At 37.8% G+C, this 16,792-nt stretch overlaps 1 protein-coding gene across 1 annotated transcript; it reads right to left on the bottom strand.

Annotated features, from left to right (window-relative positions):
- Positions 1-5,048: 5,048 nt before the first annotated feature.
- Positions 5,049-8,264, bottom strand: LOC145982142 (uncharacterized). Its single transcript, XM_083115708.1, has 3 exons — positions 8,084-8,264; positions 7,322-7,457; positions 5,049-5,508 (listed from the first exon to the last, which is right to left on the bottom strand). Exons 1-3 carry the CDS (start codon positions 8,262-8,264, stop codon positions 5,049-5,051), a joined length of 777 nt encoding a protein of 258 aa, XP_082971834.1.
- Between the last annotated feature and the right edge of the window lie 8,528 nt (positions 8,265-16,792).

Below are 16,792 nucleotides of genomic sequence, written 5' to 3'. Positions count from 1 at the left end.
ACATGAAGGTCACGCTGTCCATGAATGTTTTCCTCTCCCCTTTATTTTCTCATTTCCCCTTATCACGTCACAAATCCAACATAAATTCATGTTCTTCCCGGGCAGCTTGGATAACTTCCGGAGTGACGTGGAAACCGATTGGGTTCAATCTTCCAGGCTTTGTCCCATTTTTTGAGGAAATTGATCCACCCTTCTTGTAAATTTCCTTCATCCCTATTAAGATTATTCTTCCCCCCTCTACAAATATTGGAGACAAAGCCTGGAGACAGATTTTTTTTTTCGCATATTAGAAATTTCAGTTTGAAATATTTTGTAATGGCATTTTCACATGCCCCTCCTGTATGCTTGCAGCAATGAACACACATCCAGATATATTCAAAATATGCATGATCATCAGTTTTCTTCAATCATCAGTTCCAAATACTTAGAACAAGCTTCAGCTTCAGTTTGTAACTGGAGATAACACTAACCCCATTATCACTCTTACCCCAATTCACCCTAAAATGAAAGAGATGACGTGGACAAATGGGAAACAGCTACTGGTGAAGCAGCAGCCATTGTAGTTTTTGCCAGAGGTGGGTGACACTGTACTTCAGAAATCTACCAAGAAGTTCGTTGGCAAACGAAATTGGACTTGAATCAGTTTGGGAAGCGTAGGACATTCTGGACAACCAAGGTGTTTGTCTCTAAGCCACTTCTTATGATGGTTAACCATGTCCTCAAGAGTATTATTCACTGTATGTCCTTCATTTGCCATGGTCATTTTTTACTTTTCCTCCTGTAATGTTTCCCATTCTATTTCTAAGACATTAATTGTGGGGTGCAAGCAGTGTTATTCAAGTAAAGATCACTGAAATGCCAACCTCTCTTCCATGCAGTGCATCCTGGAAACTGTGTTGCAGGCTAACGAGGCTCTGGTGACTGGAACCACAGCCAGGATAATCCTCTGTGGTGTTTCATCACACAGATGGTCGAATGTTTTTTTTATTATTATTATCAATTAAGAGATCAACCACCTTCTCTTCCGGATGGATTGTCCGGTGCCCTCTGGTGAACTTGAGGGCAGCCTTTGGGGTGGTACAAACGGCCACACCTGCATCCATCCGTATGCAATACATTGAGGCAGGTTGCTCTTCTTTTCCCTCACACGACTCTACTGATCGAGAGCGTATTTCAAGAGAGCAAGCACCGTTCCTTTTGGACAGATTTTATGTTTGGTTCCTTCAAGTAACCTCAGGGAAAACCTCATGGATGGGAGAATGGGCCAATTGCATCCAAATCGAATGCAGTAGGGGCCACATGGATGAGAATTTGAGGAATCAGACTTCATCCCTTCCGGACGGACTGTATGTTTGGTGCCCTTGGTGATCTTAAGGGCAGCATCACGGATGGAAGGAATGGCCAGTTGCATCTCAACCGAATGTAATGGAGGCAAAATCCAAGCCTGGTGCTGTTTTTCACCAATTCACGATGGATCATCAGATCAGTCTGTGTGGAAGGGATGGTGCTTGAATCCTCCGAATTTTGTCTGGATCGGTCCAATCTTACTAGAGAGTAGATTTGCTAGAGTTCATAAGTGAAAATCTTGAAGTGTGCTGATTGAAAGCCTGTGGAGGGGGATGCTATACAAAACAAAGAAGTGTGTATGCACACCATAATTATTATGGAGGAAACAATGAAACTGTCGATTAGTTCTTTGATAGTTAAGTATTCCAGGAATGATTCTGAAGGCCACGGAAAAAAAAAGCACCCCCACCACCACCTTGTAGCTTAATTTTTGGAGATGCGATTTTGCCTAAAACAAAGATGATAAAAAGTCACAAGGAATCATGGTTTACGAAAGAATTTTCAGAAACCAATTTTCTACCTTACATTATAGATTCGTTTGTTGGAATGTAATTAATATATTAGAAATTACTGAAAATATCTCCTAAATCCTTTCTGCTTTCCCACCAGAGGGAACTTTTCGAAACAACGGGACAAATTGTACCATTCCGGAATGTATAGCAACCCTAACCTGAAAAGTAAACTTTTTTGACATTTGTACACCTCGGGGGGGGAAATCGAAGTGATTTCCAGCTACAAGATGGCGATGATTCTTGTCGGTCAAAATACCTTATTGTACACAGTTACGATGCCGAATTGATGTTTCTTCAATATGTACGTGGCACCTACTATGGTGGTAGTCCCAGGGTCGAATCCCAAATTGGACAAGGGTGTACGTTGTGTGTGAGTGTCCCTTCATTGATTTAATCACATATGCAACCCATACTACTCTTCTCGATTAGCTGCCAGGGGTCCCGGGTTCGAATCCTGGCCTGGGTATGGATATTTGTGAGTGTCCAATCATCAATTTCATCATATCATCAGTCATCCCCATCTTCACAAATTAGCCAAAACTGGCACAAAAAGCGAAGTAAAATAATGCAAGACAATCAATCTTCTTGATTAGCCAAAAGTGGCAGAAATGCAAAGCAAGATAAATTGATGAATCAATCACACATCGATACCCGATATCTTTAGATAATTTGTTCTAGATTTTTGTACGTGGAACAACCCGGGTTTCGGTGTCTTTCTCATTTGAGGTACACAATATTGTAATGCAGATACTAACCCCATAGAGTCTATTTTGTTATTTACAATTTTATATAGTGTTCTCATCACATTTAGATTAAATCTTTCTTCAATATTTTCGATGTTAAACTGCGATACAAGCTCAGAGTACAGAGTGAATTTAGGGTACACTTTGTGTTCTTTGTACTTTATGTACCTCAAGAATTTGGACTGAATCCCGTCTATTTCCCTCATACGGTTTTTGTCCAAGGGCTGCCATATTACCGATGCATATTCTACAAGTGAACATACTAGAGAGACATACAAAGTTATTAATATTGATGTACTTTTCAGGTATTCCCCCATCTTTTTATGAATCCTAATTTCTTAAAAGCTTGGTTAATGATATGATGCATATGCTCTTTAAAACATACATTTATTTATATCATATGTGACACCAAGATCCATGAATTTAGTGGCCCTAGTTATTTGTTCTCCCATCTGATACTGGACGTTTCTTATTGTTTGAGCATTGGTTATAGACATTACCTGATATCAAGATTAAATGAGAGTTATTATTTTCACTCCATTGTAATAATCTATTTACATCTGCCTGCAAGTCAAGGCTGTCGTCGTCAGAGCAAATTGTCTAAATATTTTTAAATCGTCAGCAAATAAAAGGCAATGTGATTTTCGTAATAGTTTTCGGGAGGTCATTAATAATGAATAAGAAAAGGAGTGGGCTCAAATTGGAGCCCTGTGTTACCCCTGAAGGCATAGGGTGTTCCCAAGATATGTATCCTCTATGAATGATAAATTGCTTTCGGCCCATTAGGTAAGATTTTATCAGCATAATTATATTCTTAGAAATATTAAAGTGCGATAGCTTCTGAAGTAAAATGTTATGATTTACTGAATCGAACGCCGTGGCCAGGTCAGCATAGAATACATGTACCTGTCTCCTTTGGTCAATTCATAAGCTACAAAATGTGTAAATTCAGCAAGGTTTGTGATTATCCACCTCCGCTATAGAAAAAAAAACATGTTGCATGGGAGATATAGCTGGTCGTACGTTGACCGTTAATCTCTCATACAGTATTTGTTCAAACACTTTGCAAAAGCTGGTAGAATTGACGCTGGCCTAAAACAATCAATCTTCTTTGCATTTGCCTCTTTTGGGATGGGATTAACTTTAGTGATTTCCCATTTTGATGTTCCAAAATTTTATTGAATATTTTACTCAGGGGTTTTATTAGCAGTTCAGCGCACCCCTTGACTACTTAGGGAGGAATGTTGTCCATCCCCACTGCCTTTTTGGATTTTAACTTTTTAATTGCTTCCTCGATCTCATTCAATTCAATATGCAATATATCGAGTTGGGAATGAACTCCGGTTTCGCACTTATCCGATTCAACTATAGAGTGCTGTGAGGCATCTTTGTACACTGATAGAAAATAGGTAGCAAATGCATTTACAGTATCTTAAGCCTTTCATGCATGAATTTTGAAAAAATATTTGAATGTTGTTCGAAAGGTTTATTTATATGAAACTGACCTAATTTACATCATTGACAACCTTTTTTCATATTTTGAAATATATAGGGCATACAAATGCTAAAAATAGGTCAACACCTCATATGAGGCTTCCATTCATTTAGACATATATTCAAGGTATAGAAAGAGTGAATTGTTGCAAATTTTGAGCGCACGTGGTAATTTTTTAAACATTCCGGACACAAGGTCACATTACAACGTCCACAGAAATATCAGGTTTTTCTTGCACATCTTTTGTCTTTGCAGGCTTATGCTGCTTGGTCTCGCTCGTTTCCTGATATTTTCATCTTGATAAATAAAGGCAGTTGCAACTTGACTTTTAGGCTACGGCCAGACGAGCGATATTTACTGCCAGAATTCTGCCGTAAATGTCGCAACTACAATTATCGCAAGTGGGTGGTCACACGGTAGCTGTAAATGTCGCTCTACTCTGCGTTAAATATAGCAACAAAATTTCTGCCCCGGCCAGGCGAGCGACATTTACTACGAAAAGCATTGTGTTCAAAACGTGTCTTGAGTTTGCTGAAAGAAATTGCTCCATTCATAGTGGCATGTAACAATGAATTGCCAGTCGAAAGCAGCTCTGTGCTTGCTTCTGATTCGTCGTCGTCGGCAAAAGCGTAAGAGACAGTGGTGGATTCATCCTATTATTAGTGAAAGATCGTACAAAGGAAAGTTTGTGCTTCTTCATAGGAAACTGAAAGACTATCCAGATAAGTTTTTTGAATATTATAGAATGTCTACAAGCTCCTTTGAACTGCTACTTGCAACTGTGAGTGGTAGCCTGAAAAAGAAGGTACAGTTATGAGGGACTGCATAAGTGTGGAAGAGAAACTCGCAGTTACATTACGGTAAGTTTAGTTTAATATTACTGAAAGTAAAAAGGTAATACATACTACACAGACATTGATAAAACTAGAACATAACAAGATAAAATGTTCTCTACAAATCAAAGAAAGATAACACTGACTCTGATTCAACATCTGATTCAACGGTAGTTCTGGATGATGATGATGTGCATGAAGTTTGGGGAAGCAAATTTGTAGGGGAAACTGCTTGAAATGAACCCCTGCGTTCAGCAGCATCATCGTAAGACTTGAGCAACTGCATGACCTTTATCTGAAATTCTAATTTATCTGAAGGATGTAGTGTTTTCACAGTTGGTAGCAATGATAATAGAAACATTTTGTCAGGATCATTTTCATGTGGGTCGGGCCAGTTTTTTCCAAGAACATCCAACAATTCCCTCTCAAATGAATCTCCAGATCTCCTCTTTCGTTTGGCAGGTACAGCTTTAAAGTGTTCCGTCGAAGAGGTGGCATTGCTGGTATTGGTCTGCGAGAGTTCTTCCTCTGTTCTGTGGTCAATTTGGTCATCAGTTTGATCCATGTTTCCGGACGTCCTGCAGAACAATATTGAAAAGAAAAACATTCATGTTACAAAAGCATAATACAGAAGAACAGATCAAGAGACAGGCGGGGCATAAGTGTCCAGTCATCAATTTCATCATATCATCACTCATTCCCATCATCGATAATGCAGTGTAATGCAAGGAGTGAAAATATAAACCCAGTCCATCAGGTTCGTTCCCAAACAACATTAAATAAAGGAACGTAACGTGGACCGAGTATTATTCCATGTCGTGAACACGAGACATTACTTCCGACAATCTTCATCTCGTATTTTTCTTTAGCATCACTGCTCAATTTACAGAGATGTATACTCGTGACTGGCATACAAGCCGAAAAATTGCAATGTTGGTTGGGTTGTCTAGTCACACGGCGCATGATGGTCAGACATGGAGGGCTTGCTTCAGTGCTTCTTCAATAGGATCGTTACAACCCAGCAGTGTCCGTGACTGTACATACATACAACTTTGTTAGGTCCAGAACCTCCACCCCATCCCCCCGCTCTCCAACAGTTTCAGATCAGCTGCGTCTCTGATTTTCACATATGAAATATAGCAACCCTAATCATACCAAAAGTTAACTCCCCCCCTTACGTGAACTATATATACGCCCATGCTTCAAGGAAACAAACGCAAACTGCTGATTTGAAATTTATATATTAATGTACTGGAATGTGAAACAAAATCTATGTCCAACAACAGTTTAGTGTAGAAATTAAATAAGGTAGTACTTACTGCCTAGATTGCAAAGTCGGAAGAAGAAAACACATTTGTTTGTGGTAAACGTAAGGTTTCCTTGTAGTCGCACCACTGCCACTACGTCCATCTTGTGATTTCACAGATCTTGTAAATGCATATTTCAAGCTTTTCCGTTTTTGAACCTCCTTACCTAAATTAATCATAACATTCATGAGGAAAATTCGAACTCTGTTCACACAATTGTTACAAGCAAAATGCTGTGTCACAAATGTAACTTTAAAGGTACAAACATTTCAAAACTAGTGGCGTCTCCTGTGTACGTAACTAAATAAACAATTAAACCTGTAAATGATCAGTCATGTCTTTGAAAACACTTCTCAAATCACTAGTTTCTACAGTTGGCATGTGGTGAAAGTACAATAACAAAGCTATTTGGATTTTAGTTTGAACATGTATTTTATATTGCGTTAACCTAATAAAATTGCCACTGGCTTTGAGATGGTTATAGCTACAATATACCACATGACAGTGTCTGAAAACAATTTATGCATAATTGTAACTGAAAGCAACTCTGTAAACACAACGAACATACTCATCTCAGTTTAAATCACAGGACATCAACTAGATGGTACTTACACATTTGTTTTTACAATTAAATTATTCTATATTTAAGATCACTTCCTGCTTTTTTTTCAGATACCTGGGTTCTGGATGCTCTTTCCGGACATTGCATTTCGATTTTCTAATTGGTCGTGCCACAATTGCTGACATTGTCAGAGAAACCTGTGTGGCCATATGGCATGGTCTTCATGCTGAATACATGAAACAACCGTCTGTGGAGGACTGGCTTCAGATTAGCCACAAGTTCGAAAGCAGAGCTAATTTTACGCATTCTGTTGGCGCTATTGACGGCAAACACATCAGGGTTATTAAACCCTGGAACAGTGGGAGCGAGTTCTTCAATTACAAGAAGTTTTTCTCCATAGTACTAATGGCAGTAGCTGATTCTGAGTATTGCTTCATGTACATAAATGTTGGAGCTTATGGAAAAGAAAGTGATTCAAATGTATTAAAGGCTACAGATTTGGGGGAACAAATCTATTCTAACACATTATCTTTACCAGAGCCCAAGACATTTTCAAGTGACCATGCAGGTGATCCAATTCCATATGTGTTTGTAGCTGATGAGGCCTTCACACTCTGCTCAAGTTTGCTGAGGCCATATCTTAACAAAAACCTAACACCTGAAAAGAAGATATTCAATTATCGATTTACCAGAGCAAGAAGATTTGTTGAATGTGCATTTGGCATATTAGCAAATAAATGGCGGCTGTTCCATCGCCCCATTGATGTTAGTCCGGAGTTTGCCGATTGTATTATCAAAGCATGCTGTGTACTACACAATTTTGTTAGGAAGAGAGATGGGTACAACTTTGAGGATACACTTTCATGTCCACTAGAGAGTATACCTGCTCAGGGAACAAGAGGAAATAAAAGTGGTGTTCGGATGAGAGATGCTTTCACTACCTATTTTTGTTCTGATCAAGGATCACTTCCCTGGCAAAACGATTGCTTGTAAAGCTGTTCTCAAAATGTTCAAAACTTTTTCTATACTATGCTCCCCCACCCCTGCATGGAACACACCATTGGCATTGGTTGTAATTATTTACTTTCGTTTAACCCACTTATGAGCATAGTAATACATTATACTATGTTTTCATTTACTATCAATATCATTTCATTTCGTCTTGTTCATTGCAATGTTTGTAGTAAACAAAAATCCTAACCTGCTAATTGACGTAATAGTGTAAAAAATAATAACTATGTACTTTGTATTTTCAATACATTTTGATTCGTTTCAAGTACTTACCTATGTCGTTTCTTTCTTCAGAGGTCATATCTCCCCACTTCTCACCAACCACATCCATTGTCACTTTCATCCACGCATCCATCTTCACGTTTCTGTTCTTGTAGTCCTCACAATTTGTGTCAAACAAACAGGGATACTTTTGGACTTCAATTATTACATGTTCACTGTCAATATAATCCATAGTTGTACAGTTCGACAGTTAAATTACCGCAGTAAATGTGGCAGCTACAAATATCGCTACGCGTGGCCACGCTCACGCGGCAAATACTGCGGAAAAAATGGGTCCCGGCGCATTCCTTCGCGACACGACCTTGAAGACGCGCCAAACTGGCTACAATTACTGCTGCTTCTGGCCACTCCCATTTACGACCTAAAGGTGCATTTCTTCAGCTACATTTACGGCAGAATTCTGGCAGTAAATATCGCTCGTCTGGCCGTAGCCTTAAATTCAACAGATCCATGTCCTGTTTTCCGCTGGCCTTCCATAGTAACCATGAATTGACTACGGCGACGTTCAGAATATGGTGAAATATTCGTATATACCAACGGTTGTTTCTTATGTTGTGACCAGTGGCATCTCGTCCCTTGGGGCTTCCAGGTCTTAGCCCCTGAAGAAAAATGGACGTATTCACGTAATTATCAATCACCATAACGCATAACTATCACACAGTCTTTTAAAAGGCGATTTTTACCCATGTAAATTCATTGTCTGTTGCAAGGGATACAACTACGCTCCTAGCGGCATTGATGTCAATTATCGTTTTCCGGGGCACGTCGCAAAGGAAGACGTGGCCTACACCCACCTACGCTACAGTGAAGGTCACATGCTACCAGAGAGAGGAGGGAAGAGTGCAATGGATTTGAGTTCTGATTCGGGGCTAGCTCTGTTGCATCGCGTTCGATCTCGTGTGTTGTTCTGTAGTGTTTTGGTGGCTTTCGTTCGCTATGTTTGAGTGAGTTTGGCAGGGTTGATATTCGAACACAAATTGATGAAGGACATAGGCTGTCAATTACAAGACACAATGAATTTGTCCGGAAAAATAGGCATATATTAAATAGAATTATCGATTGCTTAAAATTCTTGTTGTCGACATGAACTTGCTCTACGAGGACATAATGAAAGAGAACAATCATTAAACAGAGGCATCTTCCCAGATTTATTATCCCTTCATAGAAGAGGGAAAACTAAAGAGGGAACTTCGTGTTCTTTATTGTAGTGAAGAGTTGAAAAACATAAACTCTATCAGTAGATTGCATTCATATTTTATTTAAAATTATTTAGAGGGTACCTTTTCAGAAATAGTAATAATGACGAACATAGTTTTAATAACTCCAGTGGCAACAGCTGAATCTGAACGATGTTTCAGCACATTGAAGCATATTAAAACCTGCTTAAGAAATGCAATGGGACAAGACAGACCAAATGCCTTGGTACTTGCTTACAATAGAGATAGAGTACATTTCAAACAAAGAGGGCTTCAACGAAAAAGTAATAACAACATTTGCTGAGCAGAACAGGAGTCAACATTCGTAGAAAGGTATGTTTAACAACAATACCGGTTTCTTTTGTAATCATGTGAATTGTAAAAAAATAAGTCCAGTTTTGTAGTTAAGAAGATAAATACCCATTTTTTTGTAATTCAATACCTGTTTTTTTGTAATTCATGTAATTTGTCAATTACATTTTAAATTCTTTCAAAAAAGTAAGTCCAGTTTTGTAGTCTATTCGAAAAAAATACCTTTTTTTGTAATTCATGTGAATTGTCATTATATTTTAAATTCTTTAAAAAATAAGCCCTGGCCAAATTTGAGGCCACGAGACACCACTGGTTGTGACTGTAAAGGCTACGAGAAAGTCCATCTTATCTACACCACCCATGTGTTTATTGTACATCTGCACTACATATACTTTGCTGTAACTTTGTACAGTGTCCATTGGCTCTAAACCTGCGAATGAAGACACAACATGCAATATATTATTGTCGTTCCACTTTATGATGGTTACAGGGGTGTAAGGGGTGACCTTCCACATAGTACACCCAAATGTCAACCTCACTTCCACAGCAGTACACCCTGGACTGAAGAGTAACGAGGCTCTGGCGACTGGCCCCATGGCCAGTATAATTTTGTTTGTGTTGTCCTGTGTTTTGTCCTTATGTGTGCTGAGTGTCCCTTTACAGCCTCAGCTTTTAACGAAAGTCAGATATTAATATTTTATGATTTTAGTTCTGCAACATTAGAGTTGTTATTTGTAACGATACGGGGCTAGACCCCGTACAATATGACAGGGGCAAAATAGCCATAGTGCTGATGCTCCCAAAATTTTAAATTCAAATTTAAAAAAATTATGATGGTTACATTTTCTGTTGAGGTAGCCACACACATTCTCATGCTCTCTTTTCTTAATTTCTTTATCTCCTTTCAATTTTGCTTCTGCTCCTTCCAATCTGTTTGACCTGCAGGTACCAATTATGTAAATATCTTGTAGTTTTAGTTCCATTACCAAAGGCATTGACGTAAATAAATTGTCACAATACCCTTTGTGATTTTTTCCCGACATATCATGGCATAGACGAATCACCACATCACCTGCCACACCCAACTGAGAAGGCTCTCCTTGTCTACCACTCGAACCTTAATATGCTTCGAAACATACATAACCTGACACTCCTGCCCTTATCCACATTTTGAATCCCCATCGCTTTGGTTTTGATTTGATACATTGCTTCAAGCGGGAGCAACCTTTGAAAGGAATCATCATTTCGTCCACGGAATGCGATTCTTCAGGATCAGGTTCATCATGGAAGGTTTCAAGAAGTTTTCTTAGGACAGGACGAATTTTGATAATGCGATCTGTGTTATTTGTAGGGGTTTTGTTCATTGTCAATAAAATGTAAAGACTTCCTGATTTCTTCAAAGTGATTCACAGACATGTGATCTGCAATAATTGAGAGACGTAATCCTGAGTTGGCAGACCGATAACTTCTTATTCGTGGATACCTTACATGTGTCATCGAAATGTTGATGCCTAGAAATTGTTTGATCTCACTCTAAGTCAGATTCAAATTTTCTTTGCCTTTTTGCCTGGCATATAAATTAGTTTGATACACAATACTATCCAGAAGCTCATCAGGGACAAGTTTGCAAAAAAATTCATCTGGAGTATCACCTTCAATTTTGACACTGTGTCGACCGTTTAACCGTGGAGGGTTGCTCGCAAACTCGTTATTCTTTCCACAGAACCAAACAACATTACCTTTTCTTGGAGGTTTACTGTTGGTTTGTAATTCACCCGTGTCCATCCTACGTACTTCACTTGAACTTGAACCTTCTTCCTTTTTCTGAGATGTGGGTAAAACTAGAGGCTCTTCTGATAACTCGGGTACATATGTCTCATCAGCACTGTCATCTGCTTCAAAATCATCATCTGAATCGAATGGGTAATCTAAAACAAGCTGAATTTCCTCCGTACATATTACTTTTCAAGCCATTGAAGTTCCTGAAGGGGTGTAAGGGGTGACCTTCCACGTAGTACACCCAAATGTCAACCTCACTTCCACGTTAGTACACCCTGGACTGAAGACTAACGAGGCTCTGGCGACTGGCCCCATGGCCAGTATAATTTTGTTTGTATTGTCCTGTTCTTTTGTCCTTATGTGTGCTGAGTGCCCTTTTACAGCCTCAGCTTTTAACGAAAGTCAGAACATTTTAATATTTTATGATTTTAGTTCTGCAACGTTAGAGTTGTGCTTTGTAACGATAAGGGGCTGGACCCCGTATAATGTGACGGGTGCAAAATAGCCTTAGTGCTTACGCACCCAAAATTTTAACTTCAAATTCAAATTCAAATTCAAAGTTCCTGAAACAAGGGAAACACACAACCAATTTCCATTTGTAGACAAATATGTTGATTATAAAATAACCACGCTGATTTTACATAATGTGTTCCATGAACTACTAAATACAGTAGAACTCAACTCCGTGGCTCAACAGCCCTTGAAGGGGCAGGGCCTGCCAGAGCAGCTTTTCATTGGGTGACGCGTGGTCAGCGCATCGGATCCCATCGCCACTGTTTTTCTAGCTTTCGTGACCGGAGCCTACTACTTCTTGAAATAGCTTGCCAATTGTCTGCACAATGCTGGGTCAATACCGAAATTTTGGGAGCAACCACCGGGACTCGAACCTGTACCTGCTCGCACCAAAGGCGAGAATGCTAACCACTTGGTTACTCCGAAGCCGTAAATAGTGTAGAAGTTATCATATTTATATCCCTTTAGATCTGCAAATGTACATGATCTACAAAGTAAAGAAGTGGTTTCTGCTAGTAAACATTTTAGTAAACTGAAATTGCAAATGAATCCTGAACATCCAAGGAAATAATTGATGCTAGTTGAGAAAAAAGAGAGGAGAAAACAAAACAAAAATAAAAGTGTAAAACAACCATCAGAAAAATAAGATAAGAGAAAAAATAATGTTGAAAACCGATTTTGCTCTGAACACAATTTGATCTGTTTGGTAATTGGAAGAAGATTCTGCATTGTTTTTGTAACAATTACAAAACACATCCAAAACACATGCAGGCCTCATGAGACACCTTGTCTCTCATGAAAATTTACCGTTGTTGCTCACTGACCTCATTTGAAGCTCAACGTGTTTTCTCAATAATTGTATTATTTACTTCAGTTCAACTTCAAAATTTTACATCTACGTATCCTCTAGGAGACAATAATATAAAAAAATATTTCTTTGCAAATGAAACAAAATTGTAGTACCTTTCAGACAGGTGTCCTGATGCAGGTAGGATGTGACGTCATCAAGTCTACTTTCCAGAATAGAAATGGCCAGCTGCAAACTTCTGGAATCAGGAACTTCTACCAACCTCGCTGGAGATGTCCATGCACAAATAGTTGCAATTTTGTTCAATTTGCGCCGCATACAATAATAAATATATGCTACCTCATATGAGGGTTTGGGGTAGTATCACCAAATGAAAGAATGTTATCTTACCTCCTGGTTTATTCTGGATGATTACTACTTACAGGCGGGGTGTAAGGGGTGACCTTCCACATATTACACCCAAATGTCAACCTCACTTCCACATTAGTACACCCTGGACTGAAGACTAACGAGGCTCTTGTAACTGGCCCCATGGCCAGTATAATTTTGTTTGTATTGTCCTATTCTTTTGTCCTTATTGTGCTGAGTGCCCCTTTACAGCCTCAGCTTTTAACGAAAATCAACTAACTAACTAACTAACTAACTCTCTAGCCTTCTTAAACCCGAAGGTTCATGGCTGCAGCAACACAGGCCTTCCATCTGTCCCTATCTTGTGCAAGATCTATATACTCTTTTCCATCCCTACCGATTTCCCTTAGGTCCATCTCAACGTTGTCCCTCCATCTTCATCTTGGCCTTCCTACTGGTCTCTTACCATCAGGTTTCCCAACAAGAATCCTGTAAACTCCTCTTTCCTCTCCCATTCGTGCCACATGGCCTGCCCACCTAAGTCTTCTTGATTTAATTATTCTAATAATGTCTGGACATGAATATAAATTATGTAGTTCTAAATTATGTAACCTTCTCCACTCACCTGTCTCCTCATCCCTTTTAGGTCCAAATATTTTCCTAAGGATCCTATTTTCAAATACTCTCAATTTATGTTCCTCTTTCAATGTAAGGGACCAAGTTTCACACCCATATAATACTACAGGCAAAATTACGGTTTTGTATATTTTAACTTTTAGTTTCTTAGATATTAAACGAGAAGACAAAAGTTTATGAAGAGAGAAGTAACATGCATTTCCTGAATTAAGCCTACTTTTTATTTCCTCTTTAATATAATTTTCATTTGTTAATATTACTCCTAAGTATTTGAATTTGGAAACTGTTTCAAACGAGTTGTTATCAATAATTAGATTTTGATTATTATCTAACACTTGGTTTCGGCCTGTAAGCATATATTTAGTTTTCTCTTTGTTAACTTCCAAACCTATCTCTTTAGCAGTTTTGAAAAATATTTTAGCATTATTCTTAATTGTATTCACATCATCCCCCAGTAAGTCTACATCATCTGCATATGCTAACAACTGAGTCACACCATTTAATTTTAGTCCTTCTTTAGTTTCGTTTACCTTCCTAACAGCATATTCTAAGGCAAAATTAAAGAGCAATGGAGATAATGCATCTCCTTGTTTTAACCCATCATGAATTGTAAATTTGTCAGACATATTAATACCCACACGAATTTTACTTTCTGTTTCACTGGTGCATATTTTTATCATACTAACAAGCTTCTTAGGTATTCCAAACTCTACTAATATATTATATAATTTATCTCTTTTGACCGAATCATATGCTTTTTTGAAATCAATGAATAGCTGATGGACATTTTGATTATATTCCCACTTTTTTTCAAGTGTCTGTCTGATGTGAAAAATTTGATCTGTAGTTGATCTGTTGCGTTTAAATCCACATTGATAATCACCTATAATTTCATTAGCATATGGGGTTAGTCTTGTTAAAAGAATGTTAGATAATATTTTATATGTTGTTGAGAGTAGAGAAATTCCACGGTAATTATTGCAGTTCATTTTATCACCTTTTTTAAACACAGGAACAATTATGGATTCTTTCCACTGTTGAGGGATTTCTTCTTTATTCCATATTAAACAAATTAATTTATGAATTTGACATATTAATGAATTTCCACCATATTTAATTAACTCAGCTGGTATTAAATCAATGCCAGGTGCTTTGTTATTCTTTAGCCTTTTAATAGCATCTTTAACTTCAGTCAAGTTAGGTTCTGGAACTAAAGGTTCTGCTGTGTGTACTTCATTTACTTCTGATTTATCTCCTACATGGACATTTAAAAGGTCATTAAAGTAGTTCTTCCATCTATTTAGAATATCGCTTGGGTCAGCTAGAAAATCACCGTCTTTATCTTTTATCAAGTTTACTTTAGGTTGCCACCCCTTTCTAAACTCATTTACACCTTTATATAAATCTCTGATATTTTTATTTTTGCTGTTTGTTTCAATTTCGTTAATTTTGCTTTTCAAGTAATCTCTTTTTTTACTTCTAAACGTGCGGTTAACTTCTCGCTTTATTCTATTATAATTGTTTAGATTTGTATCATCAGAGTTATTTAACCACCTAAGTCTAGCCTGATTTCTTATTTCTATTAGATTATGACATTCATTATCAAACCATGGCTTACTTTTTCTCGGTTTATGGTATCCTATACTTTCTATAGCTGCTGATTCTATTGCATTACGTATGTGCTCCCAATTCTTATTTACGTCTGTTTCATTTATATTTTCATCATCATTTAAATCCTGCAAAACATCAAATCTATTTGACAGTTTAATTTGGTAATCTTTCTTAATTCTTTCATCAGTAAACTTTCCTGTATCAAATTTTAGAACTTTTAGATTTTGTTGCTTATGATTTATCACTGAGAGTCTTTCTGTTAATTTAGCAATTACTAAATTATGGTCACTGGCACAGTCAGCACCTCTATGTGTACGAACGTCAATTATACTAGTATGCCTTCTCTTATCAATGAGAATATGATCTATCTGATTATGAGTTTTACCATCTGGAGAAGACCAGGTATATTTATGGATATCTTTATGTTTAAAAGTGGTACTTTTCACAATTAAATTCTTTGAGGTTGCAAAAGTAATCAATCTTATACCATTATCATTACTTAATTCATGAAGACTTTCTTTACCAATCGTGGGTTTAAATGTCTCTTCTTTCCCAATCTGTGCATTACAGTCACCTAACAGAATTTTCATATCATACTGAGAAAATTTATCAAAGACCTGTTCTAACTCTGTATAAAAATCATCTTTAGTATTATCATCTTTATCTTCCGTTGGTGCATGTATGTTTATTAAAATAATTTTATACCACCTACCCTGTAAAACTGCATATGATATCCTATCGTTAATAAATTCTACTGTTTTAAGAGCCGAGATAATTCTATTATTTATGAAAAAGCCTGTTCCAAAATTATGATTTTCAGTACCACCATAGAAAAAAGTATAATTTTTAGTTTTACAATTCCCTTCTCCTGGCCACCTAACTTCCTGGACAGCTACTACATCTAATTTATACTTAACTATCTCATTAACTGTACACTGAAATGCCCCAGGCCGGTAAAGACTCAGAACATTCCAGGTGCCTAATTTAATATCCTTATTCCTAACGTAGATCTTATCCTTAGTCCAGGGACCTCCCAAAGTAGTCCCCACCCGGAGATCCGAACGGGGGACTATTTTACCTCCGGAATATTTTACCTTGGGAACATCCATGGCCTTATATTGCTGATTCTTGACATGGCTTTTTACAGTGCAGAGTTGTCAGCTCTACGCCTAACCCCCAATATGAATGGAGGAACTACTACAGAAGACAAACACAAACACATTAGAGAGCACAACTACTACACAAGACATACACAAACACATCACAACTATAACACAATATAAACACAAACACACCACAACTACTACACAAGACAAACACAAACAAATTACTACTACGCAAAACAAACATACTAGACAGCACAACTACTACACAAACATACTAGACAGCACCACTGCAACACAAGACACATACATATCCACCACCGATACTACAGAAGACAAATAGAAACACATTAGACAGCATAACTACTACACAAGATAAACACAACCACACTAG

This window comes from Lepisma saccharinum (assembly GCF_977018435.1).
Source record: "Lepisma saccharinum chromosome 12 unlocalized genomic scaffold, izLepSacc3.1 SUPER_12_unloc_1, whole genome shotgun sequence".
NCBI lineage: Eukaryota > Metazoa > Arthropoda > Insecta > Zygentoma > Lepismatidae > Lepisma > Lepisma saccharinum.
This window is presented reverse-complemented; position numbering and strand designations above follow the sequence as displayed.